The 20,966-nt window shown below is 44.7% G+C and overlaps 1 protein-coding gene across 9 annotated transcripts in view; it reads left to right on the forward strand.

Annotated features, from left to right (window-relative positions):
* Positions 1-20,966, forward strand: part of PRDM2 (PR/SET domain 2) — a 125,788-nt gene that overhangs the window by 40,235 nt on the left and 64,587 nt on the right. For 8 of the 9 annotated variants that reach the window (XM_045063783.1, XM_045063779.1, XM_045063775.1 and 5 more), the window contains 2 exons: positions 5,066-5,218; positions 11,190-11,316. In XM_045063783.1, the coding sequence (XP_044919718.1) occupies positions 5,066-5,218; positions 11,190-11,316 (280 nt within the window). Of the gene's footprint in view, positions 1-5,065; positions 5,219-11,187; positions 11,317-20,966 lie in introns of those variants that run through there. The other variant, XM_045063782.1, reaches the window with a different exon arrangement.

The following is a 20,966-nucleotide window of genomic DNA, read 5'->3' on the forward strand; positions in this document are numbered from 1 at the left end:
GGGCTGTTTGGATGCAGAAAAGACCTATCTCTGCCTAAGAGTTGGGTCAGTATGAGGAGGCATCCTCAGTGCCCTGTCTTAATTCCGGGGAGTGATTTCTTTCAGAGTAAGTTGGTTACTCTAGTTGAGAGCGGATAAGGACCTCACAGGCCAGCAGCTGAGGATTTGAACGATGGACCTTTGCAGTAACTGAATGAGAAGTTTTTCGGTTTATGATTTTGAATTAGCGCATGTAGAATAGAACAAGTAAATGATAAGGAAGCTAAGTGAAAACTCTCACCCCCCACCCATGAAGTCAGCGTGTTTAATAGTTTGATTTGTTTTTTGCAAAACATCCTTTATGTGTCAGGAGGCTTTAATTTTGATGCATTTTTAAATTGGAGTGTGTACTGAATTTTGATTTTATGGCTATTTCACAATGACTGGATTAAATTGAATGGAAGTTGAGTGGCATGAAGATGATGTTGTGTTTGACAAAGAGTCAACATCCAGTCTGTGCTCGGTGGTTAAGGGCAGAAAGGAGGTCCGGTCTCCATAACGGAGGGAACGTGCAGTGTGGGAGGAAGGGTTTGGAAAGAGGAGAATTGAAATGGAGGCAGAAGGGAGGGGACCGGGTTTGAATCTTGGCTCGGACTTTCAGTGACTTTAGTATTCTAGTAAAATTACCAACCTTCCCTAGTGTCTGATTTTTAAAAAGGGGCTTCGTAATATTTCATAGGGTTCTTGCAAAGGTTAAATAAATAAAAGAACACATTAAGCATCTAGCCCTGTGCTTGAGGTGGGTGAGATGAGTTCCTCCTCCTTGAGTTCTTCTTCTCCAAGTAGGGAATTTCCAGCTGAAGGTTAATGCGTAAAAATTGTCTGTATATATGCAGTCAGGTACCTCTGCTTTGTTAAAAGGGACTGCTTTATAGATTGAGTCAGGAAAAATTATTGATTATATGAAAATATTTTTTGGTCATTATAAAGATTTTGGAAATAGATTTGTTGCATATCATTTGTTGAGTCTGAGCTAGAGTGGGAGTTTTACCTGTCTCTGCATTACCTTTGAGGGAAAGGAAGGGATTCTGGTTGGTTCTCCTGGTGCTGCAGCGCTTTTGAGGTCTCGTACTAGTAGTTAACACTCAGCAGAGCGCGGGCACATCTCAATGTTTGGGTTTTGTGTGTCAGGCACTGAAGTGAATTCCGATTGGGAACCAAGGTTTGACCCGCTGAAGTAGAAATTGTATAAAAACATGTTTTCATCCCCGTTCCTAATTATAAGATTAGATTCTTAATAAATATGAGAAAGCTACATACTTTAAAAAAAAATGTGTGTGATGATAATGATGGCACGAGGAGGAGTGTCATCCGGCCTCGGCTGCCTTCAGTCACGCTGGGGCTTCCATGCTGGAGATGGACATGGTCTCCCCACCCACATTCATTTTTACTTAGAGATTATACTAAGCAGAGGAAAGGCAGGAAAATTCAGCTAAGCAGGAGAAAGAAAGTAAGGTGATGGGTAATCCCACTTCTCAGAGAAAACCATTACTAATGGGTTCGTGTATTTAGAATCAGGTAATTTTTCTCTAAATGTAGTCCTATGTTTAATTTTTTTTTTTTTTTAAGATTTATTTATCTGTTTGAAGGAGAGAGACAGAGCACAAGCAAGGGGAAAGGAAGAAGCAGACTCCTTGCTGAGCTGGGAGCCTGCTACGGGACTCAATCCCAGGACCTGGAGATCATGACATGAGTTGAAGAACCGTCTGAGCCATCCAGGCGCCCCTGTATTCTTATGTTTAAAACAGAGGTGGTGAGGGCAGTTGGGTGGCTCAGTGGGTTAAGCATATGCCATAGGCTCAGGTCATGATCTTGGGGTCCTGGGATCGAGCTCCACGTCTGGCTCCCTGCTCTCCCTCTGCCCCTCCTCCTGCTCATGGTCTTTCTTAAATAAAATCTTTTAAAAAAACCCAAAAAGAAAAAAAATGGTATCATCTTAAACCATACTTTCTTTAAGTGGCTTTATTCATTTGTCAGTAGTTTTATGACTATCTTTTATACCAATAAAAATATTCCTCCAGCTTTTCGTTGGCTTTGTTTTCTTCCAATTATATAATGTGTATTCATTGGAAAAATTCTTACGGGCTATAGAAATATGTAACAAAATAAAAGATTCCACACAAACCAACTAATTGTTTACACAAAAGTACTTTTTAATGTCTGTTTAGTATTCTGCTATGTGCATGCATTATCATCCCGAGCTAATCCATTGTATTTTCCACTTGGCAATTAATTGGAAACAGTCTGTATTAAAAGACACTGTTGTTCTTTTTTTTTTTTTTTAAGTTTTTTGTTTTTATTATTATTTTTTGTTTTTGTTTTTAAAGGTTTTATTTATTTATTTGTCAGAGAGAGAGTGAGAGCACACAAGCAGAGGGAATGGCAGGCAGAGGCAGAGGGAGAAGCAGGCTCCCCGCCAAACAGAGAGCCCCATGTCGGACTCAGTCCCAGAACCCTGGGATCATGACCTGAGCTAAAGGCAGTGGCTTAACCGACCGAGCCACCCAGGTGTCCCATACACTGTTGTTCTTGTACATATATCTTAGTATAATTGCCAGTTATGTCATGAGAATAAATTCCTATAAGTGTATATGCTAGCTAAAGTGTGTGTACATTTTAAAACTTTTTTTTTGTTATGGACTACTAAATTCCATCCAAAAAATGATAACCAGTTTATTCTCTGATCAGCATTGTGTGGGGGGATGTTTGCTTTCTAATTTTTTTTTCCCTCTTAAAATCTTTTTTTACCAGTTTGATAGGTAAAAATTATTTCATTTGAAGTTATTTTTGACTATTATATTTCTAGTTTAGTTTAATGAACTAGTTTAATTAAACTAATTAAACTAATTAAATTAAATTAATTTTAACTAATTAAAGGTAAGTATAATTTTTTTTCATGAGGTTTTGGCCATGTGTGTTCCTTTTTGAATTATTTCTGTACATTTAAAAAATTGAGGTGTTCCTCTTTTTCTGTGAAATAAATGTTTTAGTTTAAGTATGACTTAACTAATGTTTTCATCCATTTTGAAACAAAATGAACCATACATAAATAAGGAATTCACACAAATGGACCAGCAGAGGTCTGTGTTGACCAGAGGGCCAGGAAATTTGGGCACAGTTGGTATTGTCATCCTCAGGTCTGTGGGCAGACTTGGTATCTCTCCCCAGCTGCCTTCTTTGACTATGTGGGGTTTTCCAGTACCATCTCTGTTCGACCTGTTGATTTCTGCATCTGTGTCAGTATGTCTGTGGGGAGTGAGTAGGACTGTGCCATCCACTGTGATAAATCGAAACAATACTTTTGGTCCCCAAGCTAATAAAAAGTAACAGAGACAGACTGCAAAGTACAGTTACTTCCTTTCTCTTCTCCTGTCATTGGCAAACATGACGATGTCTTTTAAAGATTTTAAAGTAAAGCCCCCTTGCATTCTAAAAAAAAAAATCTTGCATTGGGATGCTGTTTCTCTCTCTTTGTAACATGCCATTTGGGGACTTCCCTTTCTCTGAAGGGAGGGGAGTGTGTGTGCACGCACGTGTGTGTGTGCATATGTATGTGTGTATGTGTGTGTGTGTGTGAGCAATTCGAAAATGGATCTAATGTGACATGGATAACTTTTCTTTAGTGTGGTGCAGGTAGATGTTCAGTAGAGAGCTGATTTCTGAATAAACTCGGGCAACAAATAAAGGATAGTGAAAATACTCTTCTTGGCATGGCATCTGTCACCTAGCTGGTGGTCCTTGCCTGAGGGCAGTGACACATTCGTATTAACAGCATCCTTTTATCCTTTCCGTACTTAACTCATTGAGAGCCCTACGCAATGCCAGGCTCCGGTCACATCTCCAGAGTGCTCCAGTGAGCGAAAAGACTGACGTGTCTTTTCTTCACAGAGTTAATGCTCTGGTGTGAAGATGCAGTCACTAAATAAAAGAAGGAAGGAAGGAGATGATCTCATACTGTAAAAAAGTGTAAATGCTATGAAGAAAAATAAACCGGGGATATGGCTGGGGGTTGATGGGAAGAGAAGGATTTATGGTTTTAACCGGGATGGTTAAGGGAGGTGCTGTTAAGTATGGTCCAGGTCCGACAGATTTGGTTTAAGTATGTGGGTCACTTCAGGAAAGACCAGTTGAACTCATAACCCTCATTTTCCCCATGTTAAAAAAAAAAAAAATGAACCTGCTTCATAGGGTTAAATGAGATGATAACACTAAACTCCTGACATCTGACTCCCACCAGGAAAGCAGAATGGTTTGTACCCAGTGAGGGGGGTGCCGCCTCCCGATAGACACAGGCTGGGCTACGCAGGCATGCTCGAAAGGGCTGAGAGTGGGGGCGCCTGGGTGGCTCCGAGGGTTAAAGCCTCTGCCTTCAGCTCAGGTCATGATCTCAGGGTCCTGGGATCGAGCCCTGCATCGGGCTCTCTGCTCAGCTGGGAACCTGCTTCCTCCTCTCTCTCTGCCTGCCTCTCTGTCTACTTGTGATCTCTGTCTGTCAGATAAATAAAATCTTAAAAAAAAAAAAAAAAAAGAAAGGGCTGAGAGTGAAGAGTGAGCGCTTTGTTCCAGAGGGAAAGCTACGGTAAAGAAGTGTGTGTCATGTGGGCAGGAGAGAAAAGAAGAAATGGGGGGGGGGTCATGAGGATTACCAGTTTTGGATCTCCGTTTTCATTTTTTCGTTTTCTTTTCTCCATTGCTTGTTTTGTTTCTGTGAAATGTAGAATATTGTGTATATTTTTTTTTAAGATTTTATTTATTTATTTGACAGAGCGAAATCACAAGTAGATGGAGAGGCAGGCAGAGAGAGAGAGAGGGAAGAAGGCTCCTTGCCGAGCAGAGAGCCCGATGCGGGGCTCGATCCCAGGACCCTGAGATCATGACCTGAGCCGAAGGCAGTGGCTTAACCCACTGAGCCACCCAGGCGCCCCAATATTGTGTATCTTGAAGAATTGTTTTGAAAGTTGAAAATGGAAACATTTAAGAGACCCTCCTGTTTGAACAGCGGTGTTTCCTCCCTTCTTCCCCCAAGGTCTATTACCCAAATCTGGGATGGATGTGCATTGACGCCACGGACCCAGAGAAGGGGAACTGGCTGCGGTATGTGAATTGGGCTTGCTCCGGAGAAGAGCAGAATTTATTTCCGCTGGAGATCAACAGGGCCATTTATTACAAAACTTTGAAGGTAAGAGTGTTGGAGCTGGTCTGCTGTGAGTTACTCTGCTTGCATTTTTGTGACAGACAGTAATGACTCTGCTGGCCTTAAAAGGATTTATGTCTGAAAGTGGTTCATCAACACATGGCAGGGTCTTTGTTTTTAAATATACAGTTGCCACTGCTTTGTGTGTACGAAAGCATGAAGATTGGGTTAAGTAATTACATGCTGTATCTTCATAGATACTGATGAGTTAAGCGTGTGGCAGCCACTTCCCTCCTCCTAAGATACAAATGCACCAGCCACTGTTTGACTGGCAGATTTATCCAAGCGTAGGAGACCCATCGCTGGCTGCGGGGCTTCTGTGTTAACCGAAAACACATTCTTGGTTTTCAGTGTCAGTAACTGTGGATTAGCTTTTCATTTCCCTAGATTTTATTCAGAATGGAAGTTCAACAGAACGGGTTTCTTCTTGCTCAGTTTTGGTTTGGGGACATTAATCGGTGAGATGAAAAGAAGAGGAAAGTCATCTTCTAGAGTTTGTGGTGGGGTTGGAGGTCACTGGGTGCGTGCAGGGCAGTTAGCATGAGGCAGCGTTGAGTGGTCTTGCATTCCTGCCACAAGCAAGTCCCTGGCTCTGTCCCTGTCCTCGTGTCCTCTGAGAAGGTGACTCTGCACTGATCCTGTATGGGAATGTTCTCTAAAGAATAGATACGTTTACTAAAATTGCTGCGTTCCAAGTTTCTGTTTATTCACTTCCATTTAAGAATGTCCTAGACTGGGGGACAGTCCATGGAGACACATGATGAGCAGACTTGAAGACAGTGGTCAGCCTTGCAGCATGGTGAATTTTACTAATATGGTAGCACTGGCACTTCTGGAGATTTAGTTAACAGAGCAGTTTGATTTTCCTTTGCTGTGTTTTTCCTGTCATCATTAGCCAGTTGGACTGCCTTTTATTTCATATACACCCAGCTTCTTGCTTCTAGATCCTCTGGGAAATATTTTTCTTTTGTGGTATCTTCTCATGTAAAACATCTACTCTCTTCCTTCTCATTTTCTTTCTTCTGGATTGTAATCGCACGATCTCCTAGTAGGTATGACTGTGCAGTGCTGTTATACTGCAGTTTGAAGTTGGATTCAGAACCTGATTCAAGAATTCATTCATTGTTTCCCTGCAGTTTGAAGTTGGTTTCAGAACGTGATTCAAGAATTCCTTCATTGTTTCTCAAACTGATTTAAAGGGAGAGGTACCTCTGGTTAAATTGGTGAGGCGGAAGCCTGGTGGAGGTGAACTAGCAGTGAGGGGCTAAGTGGGAGAGGGGACCAAGGGAGAGCAAGCCCAGGGCGATCCTCAGACGCTTTGCATTTCCTTCATCAGACTTCCAGTTAAAACATGTTCATCTCTGGTAGCAGCTCTGAGAAACACTGAGAATGGGGAGAGAATAGGGTTTGGGAGAGTGAGCTCTGAAGCCAGACTGCCAGATTAAATCTGGGCTTGCTTTTTGACCCAAGGCAAGTCACTGGGACTGTACTGGCCGTGTAACCATAGGCAAGTCACCTTTCTGTGCCTTCGTTCCCTTATTTGTAACATATAGATAATTACAGTTTTGACCTCATAGGGTGATTGCGATAGTTGCATAGGTTAGTAGAGGTAGAGCGCTAGTTCGTAATAAGGCTAAATGCTAGCTGTTATTTTTGGTGAGGTGGTACAGTCCTGGGGTTCAGAGTGGGGACTCTGGAGCAGATTGCCTTGTGAGCGAATTCTGGCTTCTGGATGTGTGACTGGGAGAAGTTATTTAACCTCTCTTAATTTTCTCATCTGTAAACAATGGAGGGAATAGTACAATTAATACGGTTGTTGTGAAGGTTCAACAAGCCACTAGTTGTAAGGTTCTGTGAACAGTTCCTAGCCTAACCTGAGTACTCCTGTTAACCAGTTGTACCATTGCTATTCTTTTTACCTGTCTTTGTTTGAAATAACATAGTTCTGTCTTTGCAGATGTCCCCCAGTCCTGACCTTTGATGTTTGCTCACGTACGCACAAGGCCTTTCAGATTCCTTGCCAGTGATTATCTCAATATAATCTTCTAGATTAAGCTTTCTGTGGGTTAGGTTTTGTAAATAAATTACACGTGATGTTCCTTTGGGCTCTGTATAGCCTTCTCAACTATCACCCAGATAATTAGGAAATCTCCACACTGGCCTTGTTCAAAACTATTTTAAATTCCCAAAAGTTTGATGTTAGCCTGCCCTCCGTTCATTCATCTCTTCATTAGTTTGATAAATATTTATTGAGAGTCTGCTGTGAACTAAGTACTTCTGTTGTAGTGAGCAGAACAGACAAGATCTGTGGTCTCATGGAACTTCAATTTATGGATAATATACAATGAGTAAAATTATAATTTTACAAAATTATATAATTTTATATCTGTTCCCTGGGAAGACAAGACATATAAACCCTGTCCTTCCTACCCTGCTAGCATGGGAACGAGTGTCACAGAAAGGTCCCTGCAGGAAGGGCAGTCTAGGAAGAGGGTCCCGGTGGAAGCAAAAGCCTTAAAGCAGTAATAAGTTAATTTTTTTTATTTTTTATTTTTTTAAGGAATGAAAAAAAGGCTAGTGTGTCTGGAGACACTGGAGAGGAATGGTAGATGAGGCTGGTGAGGTGGCTAGGAGTCAGATCAGGTGGGGCCTCGTGGCCCACAGGGAGAAAGATGAATTTCAGTCTTGAGTTCACCTCTTTGAGAGCTGAGGGTCTGACCCGTGACTTGGAAGAGTTCATGCTGGCGAATAGACTGTAGGTGGCTGAGCGTTGACCTGCTTTGTGTATTCTTGTAATTCTAGAGTAGTTCTCTTATTTTGACCTAGTGTCAGGAATATTTATTGGAACCCTTGCCTCTTCCTAATTGGTCTGGTAAAATTTCAAGTTTATATTTGCTGATATTTAGATAGGAAAGTACGCTTGGTTCTGTAAGCCTGTCAGAACTCACAGGAAAAGTTGAAAGATCTTGAAGTCATCTTGTTGTTTTGTTGAACATCACAATATAATACATAAAAAAGAGGTTGTTTGGTCTTAAACTTTATTTTTTAAGATGTGTGTTTATATTTCCTGTGTTGAAGGACATAATTTTTCTTTTCTGAAATTTGACTTACAAAATCTCAAATGGGCTAAGCAGTGAAGAAAAAACAATGTAGTATCGAAGCAAACAAGCACTGATTAAAAAAAAATATATATATATTATTTTCCTCTTCATAAAGGTCTCTTAGTTGTGTCACTGTTTTACTATGAAGTGGGGAAGTGATTAGCTCTATGATACAGTGATCATCTCAGCTGCTAGCAGTTTTGAAGGTGTTCAGTAGCTAATAAATCAGGTTGCTCTTAACCTAGCTGTTGACCAGCTCCTAACCTAGCTGTTCCTTAGCTATTTCAAGATGTTATATTATGAGGCACCTGTGTGGCTCAGTTGGTGAGGCATCTGCTTTGGCTTGGCTTGTGATCCCAGGGTCCGTGCATCGGGCTCCCGGCCCAGTGGGGAGTCTGCTTCTCCCTCTCCTTTCGCCCCTCCCCTGACTTGTTCTCACTCTGTGTCAAATAAATAAACTCTTAAGAAAAAAAAGAAATGTTACATTAAATTTAAGAACAGATCCTGTTGTTTTATATTGTGTTTTGCAACAACAAAGGAGTACCCTCCTAAGTAAAGAGTTGGTGCTGATACTTATCTTCAGGCAGTTGCTAGTACAGTCAGTACTCTGCAGAAGATTGCAGTGGAATGAACGAGGAAACTAAGCTCTGAGTCTCAGAGGTATGTTCAGAACGTCCAGTGGGTGTCTTTGTGTTAACGCAAAATGCTGTTTGGGTTAATGACATATTGGGAATACATATTTTCTCTTTCCTTCCTGTGTTTCTTTTTTACTTTGGTTTTATTGAAGACATCACTTATTTCTGTGAATGCCAATCATTTCAAATGTTACAGGATACCACCATTCCATAAATATGTGACTTATAACAGAAAGAGAAGCAGAGTATACATTTGGAACTAGAAATAGCTTATTTAAATAATTAGCTCATCAGATTGCCAAAAGTTATCTGCAATAGCTACTTCAATTTATTAAAAGTTATATATTAGATTTAGTTTTTTGGTTTAGGTGTAACTGATTCAAGAAGGGAAATAAGAGTACATTGGTTTAAAGATAAGAAAATGGCACATTTTAGTCATCTGTGGGGCGCGGGGGAGCAAAGGAAACAATAGCTTGTTCTTTTATTTTAAAGAATTTAGACTATCTTAAAATTCGGACTACATTAACTGAGTTCTATAGAGAATGAAACAAAATAAAGTCTACTTTCAAGGGCTTTATTTACACGAGAAGGTACCTTAAAATGAGGAATTACACTGTTTCTAAACTGGCATCTTAGGTGGAATTCACCTGCATCCAAAACCGAGGGCTTCCTCTTCCATAATCCTCGTGCAGTGATCAAAATCAGGGCGCTAACACCGGCGCCGTATTTCATTAGCTCATCTATACACCTTACTCACACTTTGTCAGTTGTCCAGCCGTGTCCTTAGAGGAAGAGAAAATTCAGTTGCATTCAGTTGTAATGTCTTATCAGTCTCTTTAGTGTGGACAGTCCGTCAGTCTTTCTCTTGTATGGCCTTTCAGTTTTGAGAGAACTGGTCAATTACTTTGTGGAATGCCCAGCAGTTTGGGGTTGTTCATATGTTTCATCATGGTTAAGTTGCGGTCATGCATTTGGGGTGGAGAACTCCAGAAGTGATGATAATCTTTCCTGTGCCTTTTATCAGGAGGCACAGGGTGTCGATTTATCTCATTCTAAGGATACTGTTTTTACCTTTGTAATTCATGTTTTATGGGGAGATGTTTTGAGACCATGCTAATACTGTTACACACAAAACTTATTCCTACTAGTTGTAGCATCTGTTGAGGAATCAGATATTACTGCTATGATTACCAAGGGGTGGTTTTCTAATTCCATAATTTGTTTTTTCTTTGGTTAGTTGGGATCTACTTTAAGGAAGAGTTTTTTCCTTTTTATTTATTTACTTGTTCATTCATTACATTTATATCAGAATGGACTCTTATTCGCTGGGTTTTATGTGCAATTTTACTTGTGTTGTTACCCTTGGGACGTTTTGAACAGATGAGTCATTGTGAGAGAAGCCAATGAGCCATGTCCTTAAATTGTTTAGGAATGTGATCGTCCCACTCGGTTATGTTCTTCTTTAGGATCTTCTGGGTGCAATCAGCGTGGTGGCGGTCCGTGTCCTCACCACTCCTGGCTCTTTCAGAGTTAATGTTTTAGGAGCATGGTCCCTGTGTGGTATTTATAGGCACTTCCTTCTGCATTTAAAAGTTGTCCGGTACAGAGGGCAGGGCAGTGGGTTCTCCTTGGGCCCCAGCAGGCCGGCGGCGGTGCCCGAGCGCTGAGGGCGGGACCTGCCTCTGCTCCCGGCGTTCCCGTGGTGTCAGTAGCGGTGCGTGTACAGATGTGCCGTGACTCCCAGGTCCTGCATGCTGCACTCGCTCCTGGCATCCGAAACGGACGCGGGTAGTTAGCTTCCAACACTTCTCCTTCCAAGCCGCCGCCTTCTCTTACCTTGTGCTTTACGTTTCTCCTGAGCCTAGATTTCGGGGGCAAAATGGTTGCGCGTCTTATTTTTCCTGCTGCGTGGGCAGTCGTGAGGCTTGGAACAGTGAGGTTCGGTGAGGTGGGGCCCTGCGGAGTGGACAGCGGAGCCGCAGGTCCGCCCGCGCGGTCCCGGGGAGAGGAGGCGGGCCGGGAAGTGAGGTCCTCCCTCCAGCAGAGGGTCCCTGCCGGGGCCGCCCAGCCCCGCGGCCGCCAAGGGTTAAGGAGCCCTTCCTGCCGGGCTGGCCTGGCTCGCCGCCCCAGCTGGCAGCGCCGCCCCCGCCCCGCCCCGCCCCGCCCCGCCAACAACCGCCGCTCTGATTGGCCCGGCGCCTGTCTCTTCTGTCCCCGCAGCCAATCGCGCCGGGCGAGGAGCTCCTGGTCTGGTACAATGGGGAAGACAACCCCGAGATAGCAGCTGCGATTGAGGAAGAGCGAGCCAGCGCCCGGAGCAAGCGGAGCTCCCCGAAAAGCAGGAAAGGTAGGCGCCCGCGCCGCCCCGGCTCCCCCGCCGCCGCCTCCGCCGGGCCGGACCGGGGCCCCGGCGGCGCCCGCGGCTCTCGGTGACCTTCCCCGGCCCGGCCCGGCCCTGGCCCCGGCCCGCGATCCCGGTCCCCGGGTCCCCCTCCCCCCCGGGCGGCTGCTGAATCACGGCCGGACGCCGCGCTGGGGCTCTTGGCTAACTTGGGGCCGCGGAGCCGGGCGCGCGAAAGTGAGCGGACCGAGCGCCGGGAGGCCCGGCCGAGGGCGACTTGTCACTTGGCTCGGAACCTCGGAACAGCGCGCTCCGGGTGGGAGCGGCGGCCGGTCTCTCCGGAGCCCTGCGCGCCCGGTGTGTTCTCGGCTTTTTGTGCTGTTCGCCCGCGAGCGCGTCCGGACAGGGTTGCGGCGGTGACAGTTCCAGGTCCGCAGATTCGGCGGCCTCGGGGCCGGCCGGGAGCGCGCGGGCAGGGCCGGACGCCGCCGCGCTGCCCCGGGCCGCCGCCCCGGGCCGCGCCGGGCCCTGCCCCTCCTCTGGGCGCGGGGCCGGGCCGGGACAGGCCCCGCCACTCCTCCGGCTCCGCTGCGCGCCGGGCCGGGCCGTGCTGAGCGCGATTGCAACACTCGGGGTGGGCGAAGGTCTGAGCGCGCCGGACCTTCTCGAAATTAGGCCAGGAACAAAATGGAAGTTGAAGAGTGCTGTTGGGTCACTCTTGACTCCACTCCTGCAGCTTTATTTTGTTTTACGGTGGTTTCGAACAAAAGATAAAGCGTAGTCACACTTAAAAAGGGGAGGGGATAATTTCTGGGTAGGAAAATAGTTTGGTTGGATGTATCCTATTTCCAGCTGGCATTCGGACACGTTGGGATTTTTTTTTTTTTTAAATAAGGAATTTTAATGTGAATTCGTGAATCTTTCATCGAGCCCAGTTTGAATATATGCCAAGGCAGGGTATGGTAGTTTCTTATTCCTGTAAATCCTTTTTTGTTCGTTTGGGTTTTTTTTTTTGTTGTTGTTGCCTGCCTTAGGTCTTAGGTAAATTTTTGTAGTCATCACAACTTAGGGGTCCGTCCTTTACTCAAAACATTGCCACGTGAGTTGTGGAAATCACTGTAAATAAAATCGTAAGGTAAAGTTAATTTTGGAAGAATGCAAAAAGAATGTTTTAGGCAAGAAGTCAATTGTGGTTTTTTTCCGTTACATATTCTTTGTATTTCACAGTGTAATGCGAATACAACTAACTCATTCAAGAGAAAGTTAGTGGGGTCTTTTCCTAAATACATGTGTTCTGTTTATCAAATGTTACTTCACTGTTGTTTTAGGCCATTAAATGCTTTGCTCCTGCATCAGATGATCTGGGTCTAGAAAGTTCCCAAGTGTTTCTTCTGCTGCTATAATTATTAAGGTTTTTGTTGTTTTTAGGCTTAGAACATAATTGTTGGCAAAGCGTTTACATATTTCAGTTTGTTCCTTTATTTAGTGTTCATTTGTAAGTAATGCCACCAGCCTCTCCAGGTAAGTTGTGATTTGTTTATAGGGGTGGGAGTTGTGGTTGGGGGTGGGGGAGATCTTTACTCTGCTACTAAGTATAATTAATGATATGTTTAAATATATTCATAGCTTCCTAGCAGCTTCTCTCAGGCTTTTCTCTGTTCAGCATATTTTGGTGTGTACGTTTAGAACATTTCATCACTTTGCTTTTTTTTTTTTTTTTTTAATCTCTAGATTTTTTTTCCTGCTCATTTGATTGGATGTAGAGGAAAAAAAAACTGAAAATAAACTTTGTGTTATTAGTGATACATGAATCTACACATTTACATTTTTATAAACCTGCCTGGATTGCTGGGTATTTACGTTGAATTAAGTAGTTCATGTTATCCTGTTATTATTTTTGTATTTACTCTGGGAAGCATATAATCCACTGAGTCTTAGGTTTTAATGAAACCATTTGGATGAAGCTCACTCTGGGAACTTAATAGTCTGTTTTGAACAACTTACTGGTAAAGAGTCCTGAAGTTGAGCGAGTTTAAATAATGAGTCAAACCTTCTTTGCTTTCAAATTAAATACTCGGTGAACACTAATTTATAGCTTGCAAAGACCTGAAACGGAGAACTTTTATTATAACTTGGTTCTGTTTATGTCTTATGTGTGACCTCAGACACTTGAATATTTTTTCGGGTGGTGATATCAGAAAGGAAATCAACACACATTTCATTCAGTAGCATGTTAGCTTAGGAATTCTGAAAGCCAGATGTTGAAGACTCGCAGCTGACAGGTAGACCGACGGTGGACCCAACTTCATGTTGGTTATGAGGCAGGCAGAGAGAAACAAAGGGCCGAATTCTTCAGAGTTCTGGGCCACGGCTCCTTTGCAGGACAGCTGCTCTGCCTACAGCTGTGCCTTGCATGTGGCGCCTTTCAGAATTCATCCCGTCATGAGATCATGAGGCATGTTCTGGGCAGTCAGAAGGCCCACTTCCTTTACAAAGTGGCCTCTTCTCTCTCTGTCTGTCTCTCTTACTCTTTCATTCATTCCGTTCCTGTTTAAGTCCCTGCCGCGTGCTAGGCACTCTGCAGGGTTGAACAGTGTGGTGGTGAGCAGAAAAAAAGCAGTGACTCTTGTCGTGTCCCCTGGAGTCTAGTTGGGGAGACTGACATTAAATCAGGAAGTCCTGGTCCGTACCTTGATGGTTGGCATGGAATAGGCCTGTGGAGTTTGTTGGCTGATTTGCAAACAAAACCCCACACTAACCTTGTAACAAAGGAAGAGAATGCAGTGCTCTGCTCGGAGAACATAGTTCATATTGTCTCTGACCAGGGAGCATGCAGTTTTGCCATGGGCCAAAGATGTGCATACTTGAGGTGTTTCAGATGAGAATTTTGAATTCTCGGCTTTGTGATTCATCCCAACTTCTTACATGTCTGAGCAGCCCGTCAGGAGATGGAGCATAAAAATTTCTTGGAGGGGACGGCAGGTAGAGAAGAAGGGAGGGTTCTTAGTGTCTGATTCTTTGGTTAATTTGATTTGCACCACAGTAAGATTGTGATCGGAGAAGTAACATAGAAAAGCCATAGAAGAATTTATCATCTTCTTGATTTGTGTCTTGTTTGTTACTGTGAGAAAATAAAGAGATCGAACTTGCTTGTTAGCAGTAAATAATGATTATTGGCAAAAGTTCTTTCAAAACACAAACTATAATAGCAAATTTGATGTTTCCCTGCTGTCTCCTGGCCACAGAAGAGCCTTACCTGATGTTCTTTCATTGTCAAAAAACAGTAGTGGCTCTTATACCTGGACTTAGCGGAAGGAATGTAGAACACGGGATTCCTGGGTTTCTACCAGGTGTGTGACTGGGGAAGTCACATCACCTTTCTGGTGGACAGTTTCCATCACTTTAAAAACCGGTGTTTTAACATGGGAGGGTCTCTGTACTGCCTGGCCTCATGGGGTTGCTGTCAAGAGCAAACGAGATAATAAAAGAGAGTAGTTAGCGCAGTGTGCGGGTCCACGGTGACCCGGGGACAGTAAGGGCTTCCGAAGGAGTGAGGCTGGCAGCTTGTCTCTTGCAGAAGAACTCTTGAGTTTGTGACTCATTTAATCAGTCGGTATTTACGGAGGATTTCTGTAGGCCCAGGCAGTCAGTGGGCCTCGCCACTCGGCTCTTCTGTGGCAGAGTCTCGCCCTTTGCCAGTTCACCCTGATTTTTGGCCTACTTCTAACCTATTGACTTTTCCGTTCACAGCAAACTAGAGAGCGGAATTATTTATAGCAGCAGACAGTTTTTAGAACTGATAGCTGGCCAGAAAGGAAGGCGGTTTATGACAAAACTGGCAGTGAATTGTGAAGAGTATGTTGCTCCTTCAGCTTCCTTGAGAGGTTTAAATAATCCTTTATTAGAAACTGTAAGTAGGGACGCCTGGGTGGCTCAGTTGGTTGAGCGGCTGCCTTCGGCTCAGGTCATGATTCCAGAGTCCTGGGATCGAGTCCCGCATTGGGCTCCTTGCTCGGCAGAAAGCCTGCTTCTCTCTCTGTCTCTGCCTGCCTCTCTGTCTGCCAGTGCTCGCTCTCGCTCTCTCTCTCTGACAAATAAATAAATAAAATCTTAAAAAAAAAAAAAGAAAGAATGAAAGAAACTGTAAGTAGCCCCTGAGAATGCCACCTACATTCTAGTTTCTGTCTAGGTGACTTGTAGTCATCACAGACGTTAAATTACAGTCAGCTTAAAGAGGAAATGTTTCATGTGTCTCTCTAATCAGAGTCATTCAAGTAAAAAATCGTGGTGCCGTGAAGAACACCTACGTTTTCAGTAGTTGCACGTGTTTGAGATGTTTTCTCCTCCAAAGGTGACAGAGCGTATACACACTTGGGTCAGGTGAAGGAGGTAAGAGATCCTTGTGCAAAATGATTTGGTCTGAGGCAGTTTGAGGGAAGGAAGTAAGCACTGACCCGCCTGTGTGGGCGACAAGGACCCCTGATGCCCAGAGAAGGGAGGTCGGCTGGGCGCGCTGAAGGTGGAGAGTAGCAGGGAGGTCGTGCGCAGGGGCCTTATGGGACTGTCAGAGCCAAGTGGCGAATGTCCAGAGGGTCTCCCCTCTGCCTCACGTGACAGGCATTTGCTGTGTCTGTGTCGGACAGTGTGGTAGATGCTGAAGTTACCGCAGAGAACTGGGACGACCAAGGTCCCTGCTTTCACGTAAGGTGTCGTTCTGGAGAGCGGGGGATGGCCAGCCAGCCGAGCAATGGTGGGACTGTTGGAACGTTAGGTGTGTGAGCTTGGGGGGCCGGGGTGAGACACGGCCAGGGATGTGTAGCCAGGGATGGCCTTTCAGAGGCTGTGACATAAAGGACACAGGGGTGGGCCCCGTCCAGTTCAGCTCCAGGAAGATGGACTGATTGGGATGTTCGGTCAGCAGCTTGGGGGGATTTATTGCCTCAGTTGGGGTGGGGGCATGGAGGGGCCACCTAGAAACCCACACAAGTGTTTTTGCATCTTTTTTTTTTTAAGATTTTATTTATTTATTTGACAGAGATCACAAGTAGGCAGAGAGGCAGAGAGAGAGAGGAGGAAGCAGGCTCCTTGCTGAGCAGAGAGCCCGACGCGGGGCTCGAACCCAGGACCCTGGGATCATGACCCGAGCCAAAGGCAGAGGCTTCAACCCACTGAGCCACCAGGCGCCCCAGTGTTTTTGCATCTTGAAACTCTGTTCTCCAAGTGGACGTATGGACCCCTTTTCTCTCAGGCACTGCTTTCGGTGGCTGGATTGGTAGAGAAGATGAGCGAGATGAGTGAAACATTCAGGGAGGAGCCTGTCGCCTTCTTAATGCAGCTCAGTGCAGGTCAGGCTCCCTAGGTGGTGTGGTTATGTGTGTTTGGGGTCCAGGGTGGGGGGGGGGTGGTAGCCAGGATCTCTTTGGGAGAGGACGTGATGCTGCATTGTAGGGACAGCAGAGCACATTGGAGAGGACTCCTGCAAAGGATGCTGAGGAGGGGAAGAAGGAAGGACCTTTCGTAGTTGGGGAAGGAAGAACTTGGAAGGACATGGGAGGTCGCAGGCCACTGCTGGACAGCAGGTAGGAAGCAGGTGTAGCAGGAAACTCCGATGGCGGTGCAGGAAGTACTTGGGGTCAGAGGCATGCGGGTCAGGAGCCCTGAGCAGTGCTGGGCTCTCTGCTTTGGCCGAATATTCCTGTGTAGTCTCTGCTGCCTCCAGAGGAGGAGATGGGCCCTTAGCCACCTTGGCTGACCTGTCCAGACTCACTGCCGCTGGGTGTCAGAGTCAGAACTTGAATCCTGGTTTTCTGTGCCTCTGCTTCTACAGGATATACTGTTTTCCATCTCCTTACCCACGGGATGGGCAATGGCAGCAGACGGGACAACACTGGTTCCATTTAAAGTGACCATTTGAGGGTGCCCGTGATAAAAGTTGAGAACAGGGGTGCCTTGGTGGTGTTTGCTGTCCTGGTCCCCCCTAGCAGCCCTCCCTTAGCAGCCGACGGCTCTTTTAAGGCTCCCTGGCCAAAGCTGAATGGCAGAGGCCTGGCTGAATGGTGAAGCCTGGCCATGTTGCCTGAGGGTGACGGCAGATGGGCCCTGAACCTTCCGGGTGTCTGGTAGGCAGACACTCACTTCCTTGCAGGGCACTCCTTGGTAGCCCTTTCACAGGTGCTGGCGGTGGGAGGTGGTGATGTTCCCGTGGAAATGTGGTCCCAGCGTTAACCTGTCACGTTGACCCAAGAGAGCAGTGTCCTGGCTGATTCCCACTGTAGCTCTCACTTCTAGCTGAGCGATGCCTCTGCTGAGTGTAGGGCCCCATCTCTGGTGGGTGCCTGCTACGCGGATCCATGCTGCTGTTAATGCGGGCCTTTTTTTAAAAGCTTGAGACAGCTTCGATATTTTTTCAATAGTAGGAAGCAGCGTGGAGTTGTTTTGTTTTGTTTTTTTAAATTTCTAATTTTATACTTCTGCTACTGACTCGCTCCAAATTTAGGTAAGAAATTGGTGAGTAGTTTTGCCTTTTTTTTCTTTTTAAGATTTTATTCATTTATTTGAGAGAATGAGAGAGAGCATGAGAGGGGAAAGGTCAGAGGGAGAAGCAGACTCCTCACTGAGCCGGGAGCCTGAAGTGGGTGGGACTCGATCCTGGGACTCCAGGATCATGACCTGAGCTGAAGGCAGTTGCCTAAGCAGCCCAGACACCTAGGTGCCCCAGTGTTGTGCCTTTCATCTTTGCTGTGTATATATAATTGGTTCATAGGGAAATTGTGTGGATTAACTACAAATTTTCAAAGCATTTTGCACATTTTTCAACTGTAGTTCAGTGGATGAACTTGGAAAAAATCCCAGTACATGTCCCAAGTAGGCTGTTAACACTGTTTCTCCTGTCCATATGTAAATTGGAAGGTAGGACTTGGCCTAATGCAGAAAATAGGTTTGATCATGATGAAATTTTCTAAAAGGAAAAAGGAAACGGGACCCTTAATGTGGTGAGTTCAAACTAGTTTATTTGATTTTTAAAAAATTTGGTTATAATTTGAAAATAAAAAACAAAAACAAAACTCAATTTTCTGTGCCTTCCCTAAATTGGAGTACTAGGTTCTTTTTCAGAATTACGGATTAATTGCTTTTGAAACTCAGTGAGTGCTTCCTTTCCGTAGGCAGTTTCCTGTTCTGGTTTATAGAGGGGCTTCTACATGCACGGACTTAGCAGAACTACAGAAAGGAGTGTTGTCTTGTATTAGAAGTTGCCTGTGAAGAAGCGAGGGATAGCGTGAGGCCCCCAAGGGCGTGGTGCGGCGGGTTCTGCACACAGCCTACGGGTTCTGCACACAGCCTGCGGCTGAGGGAAATGCGGCCCGTTGCCCTCGCAGGTAGACCCGCCTGGCTGTGGCGGCCCTCGCGTGACCTGTTTCTGCTGTACCTGCTGCCAAGGACAGTTCCAAAGTTTGGATTTGATTAATGTTAATAATCTGGTTGACGAGTTCAGGGACTCTGAATTCAGGCACGGAGAAGCAAGAGTTCTTGAAAAGCTTGCTGTTGTTTCTCCAAGTGAAAAGGATGAACCCTGAAAGTAGCCGGTTTTCTTTATCTGCACTCCCATTAAACCAGTGTTCGACAGTCTGGGAGGTCCTGGTTCGATTCATTGCTTATAATGGGTTTTGATAGGTTCGTCTGTGGTGATCTGACACTTCTCTGCACATCCTGTTCTTTCGTGATGAATCACAGCTTTTTGTTGACGGTGAGGGTGACAGCAGTGGTCAGCGGTCAGCGAGCTGCACGTGTGCCCGGCACTGTGCTTGGTTCCGGAGACAGCATTGCTGAAGGCCCTGCTGGTGGTGCTGCTGGGTCGCCAGGCTGCTTCTCCTCCTGTGTAGTTGAGGGCACTGGGGCTGTGGGGGTTATGTGGGTGGCCCAGGTTCACCTTGGCTCCGCCTTGCCTAAATCTAGTTTTTATTCAAAATGTTTCTGAGTAGGACAGTCATACTGAATAAGTAGCAGTGTTTTATAAGGCTTTACTAATTAGCCGAGATGAATGTTTGCTACTCACTGTAGAATTGCCCACTTTAATCCTAAATAATAAGGCAGTGTGATTAAGCGAAGCCTTTGGTATTAGAAAGCTCACTTATGCTGAGAACTAATGCCTTCAGTTATTCTTGCCTTGGGGGTTTATGGATTGAATAGATTTATTGTATTCCTTTGAGCACCTCAAATAAACAGTTCTTAAAAACACTAATAGATTACATTTTGTCCCTTGTTAGCTGTCATCTGTTAAGTGTTTTTACAGTGTCATTTGTTGGTTTGGGCTTCTTCTGAATGTTTCATTTTTCCTAAGTTTTATATTCTTTTTGAAATCAGTTGGCGCACCTGCAGGAACAGAGTAAGACGTTGCCTTGGTCTGAGTCCCTCTGCAGTGCGGGCCGGTTGGGGGTGGCGGGGGTGGGGGACACTTCCAGGACCAGGGAGCTCCAGATTTCAAGAAGATGCTGATGTTCTGCTTCCTTCTCCGCACCACAGTTCTTGTGTTGGGAATGACTGGCTATTGCAGTGAATACAGTGTGATTTTGAAAGTTTTCTTAAGCTGAATGTTAGGGAGATCACAAACATGTTTTAATTTACATACACTCCCAAGAGTTCCGTGTGGGAGCTTGGGGGTATGTGCAGTGCTGATTTGTTGTAGAGTTAAATCATGCTTGTTACTTTCTTTCACTCTGAAGATGTGACACCGATGAAAAGTGGGGATTTTGTCTGTTGGGTTTTTTTGGTGGTGGGGGGGGTCAAAGTGTTTATTTGGGGGGTGGCTTTTTATCTGTTATTTGTTCCTTTAAGGGGAACTCATTTGAACTGTTGGAAGCAGCACTTTCTTAAGAGGTTTTGTTTGCTCTTAAAGCTGTTCCTGTTCTAGTGGCTTGACTCATTCCGGAGGAAAAGCGTGAAAAGAAACCAGGAGGAAGGAGCTGCCCTAACCTGCCTTTGTGCTGTAGTGAATTTTCCTCCTGAGGGGCAGAGGTTGATTTCTTAATTGTATTTACCCGCTCTAGAGTCTTTGGAATACTTAAAAAGTTCTGAAACTTTTTTTGAAATTTCCTGAATTTGTAACAAAACGTAAGATGGTCTTTTCTACCTGAAACTTTTAATAAGAGTTTTTTACTCAGTTGTTCCTTGAAGATTTGGTCATTAACTAAGGTCGTTAATGCCTCACCCCCATGCTCAAACACACACGGAAGACTGGGCAGAACCTCTGCCTCGTAATCTTTGCTTTTCATTTTTTCCACAAGCAATTTCCTTTCGGTTCTGTCCTTTCCGCTAGAAATTAGGCGGTAGCTTTGTTTTAAAAGGTTAAAACTTGACAACATATATTAAGAAGAAAAAGTTCAGCAGGATTATGGGTAAGAGACAAAGTTCTCAGCATTCTGAGCCCTCTGCTGTACCAATGTCCTCTTCCCATTTTTGTGGTTATGACCCTGAAATTTAGAAATATTTTTTTGATGGGAATTTTCACACTAAGCTCATACATGTATAGTTATTTTAAGTATTATGTATCAATACATTTTAGTATGCATATTTTAATATACACAATACATTTTAAAATACAGTCTTTGAATATTTTCAGAAGCTAGTGACTTACCCTAATGATAAAATAATGATACTGT

The sequence above is a fragment of the Mustela putorius genome, unplaced genomic scaffold (genome assembly GCF_011764305.1).
Source record: "Mustela putorius furo isolate JIRA1106 unplaced genomic scaffold, ASM1176430v1.1 tig00003853_pilon_pilon_pilon, whole genome shotgun sequence".
Lineage (NCBI taxonomy): Eukaryota > Metazoa > Chordata > Mammalia > Carnivora > Mustelidae > Mustela > Mustela putorius.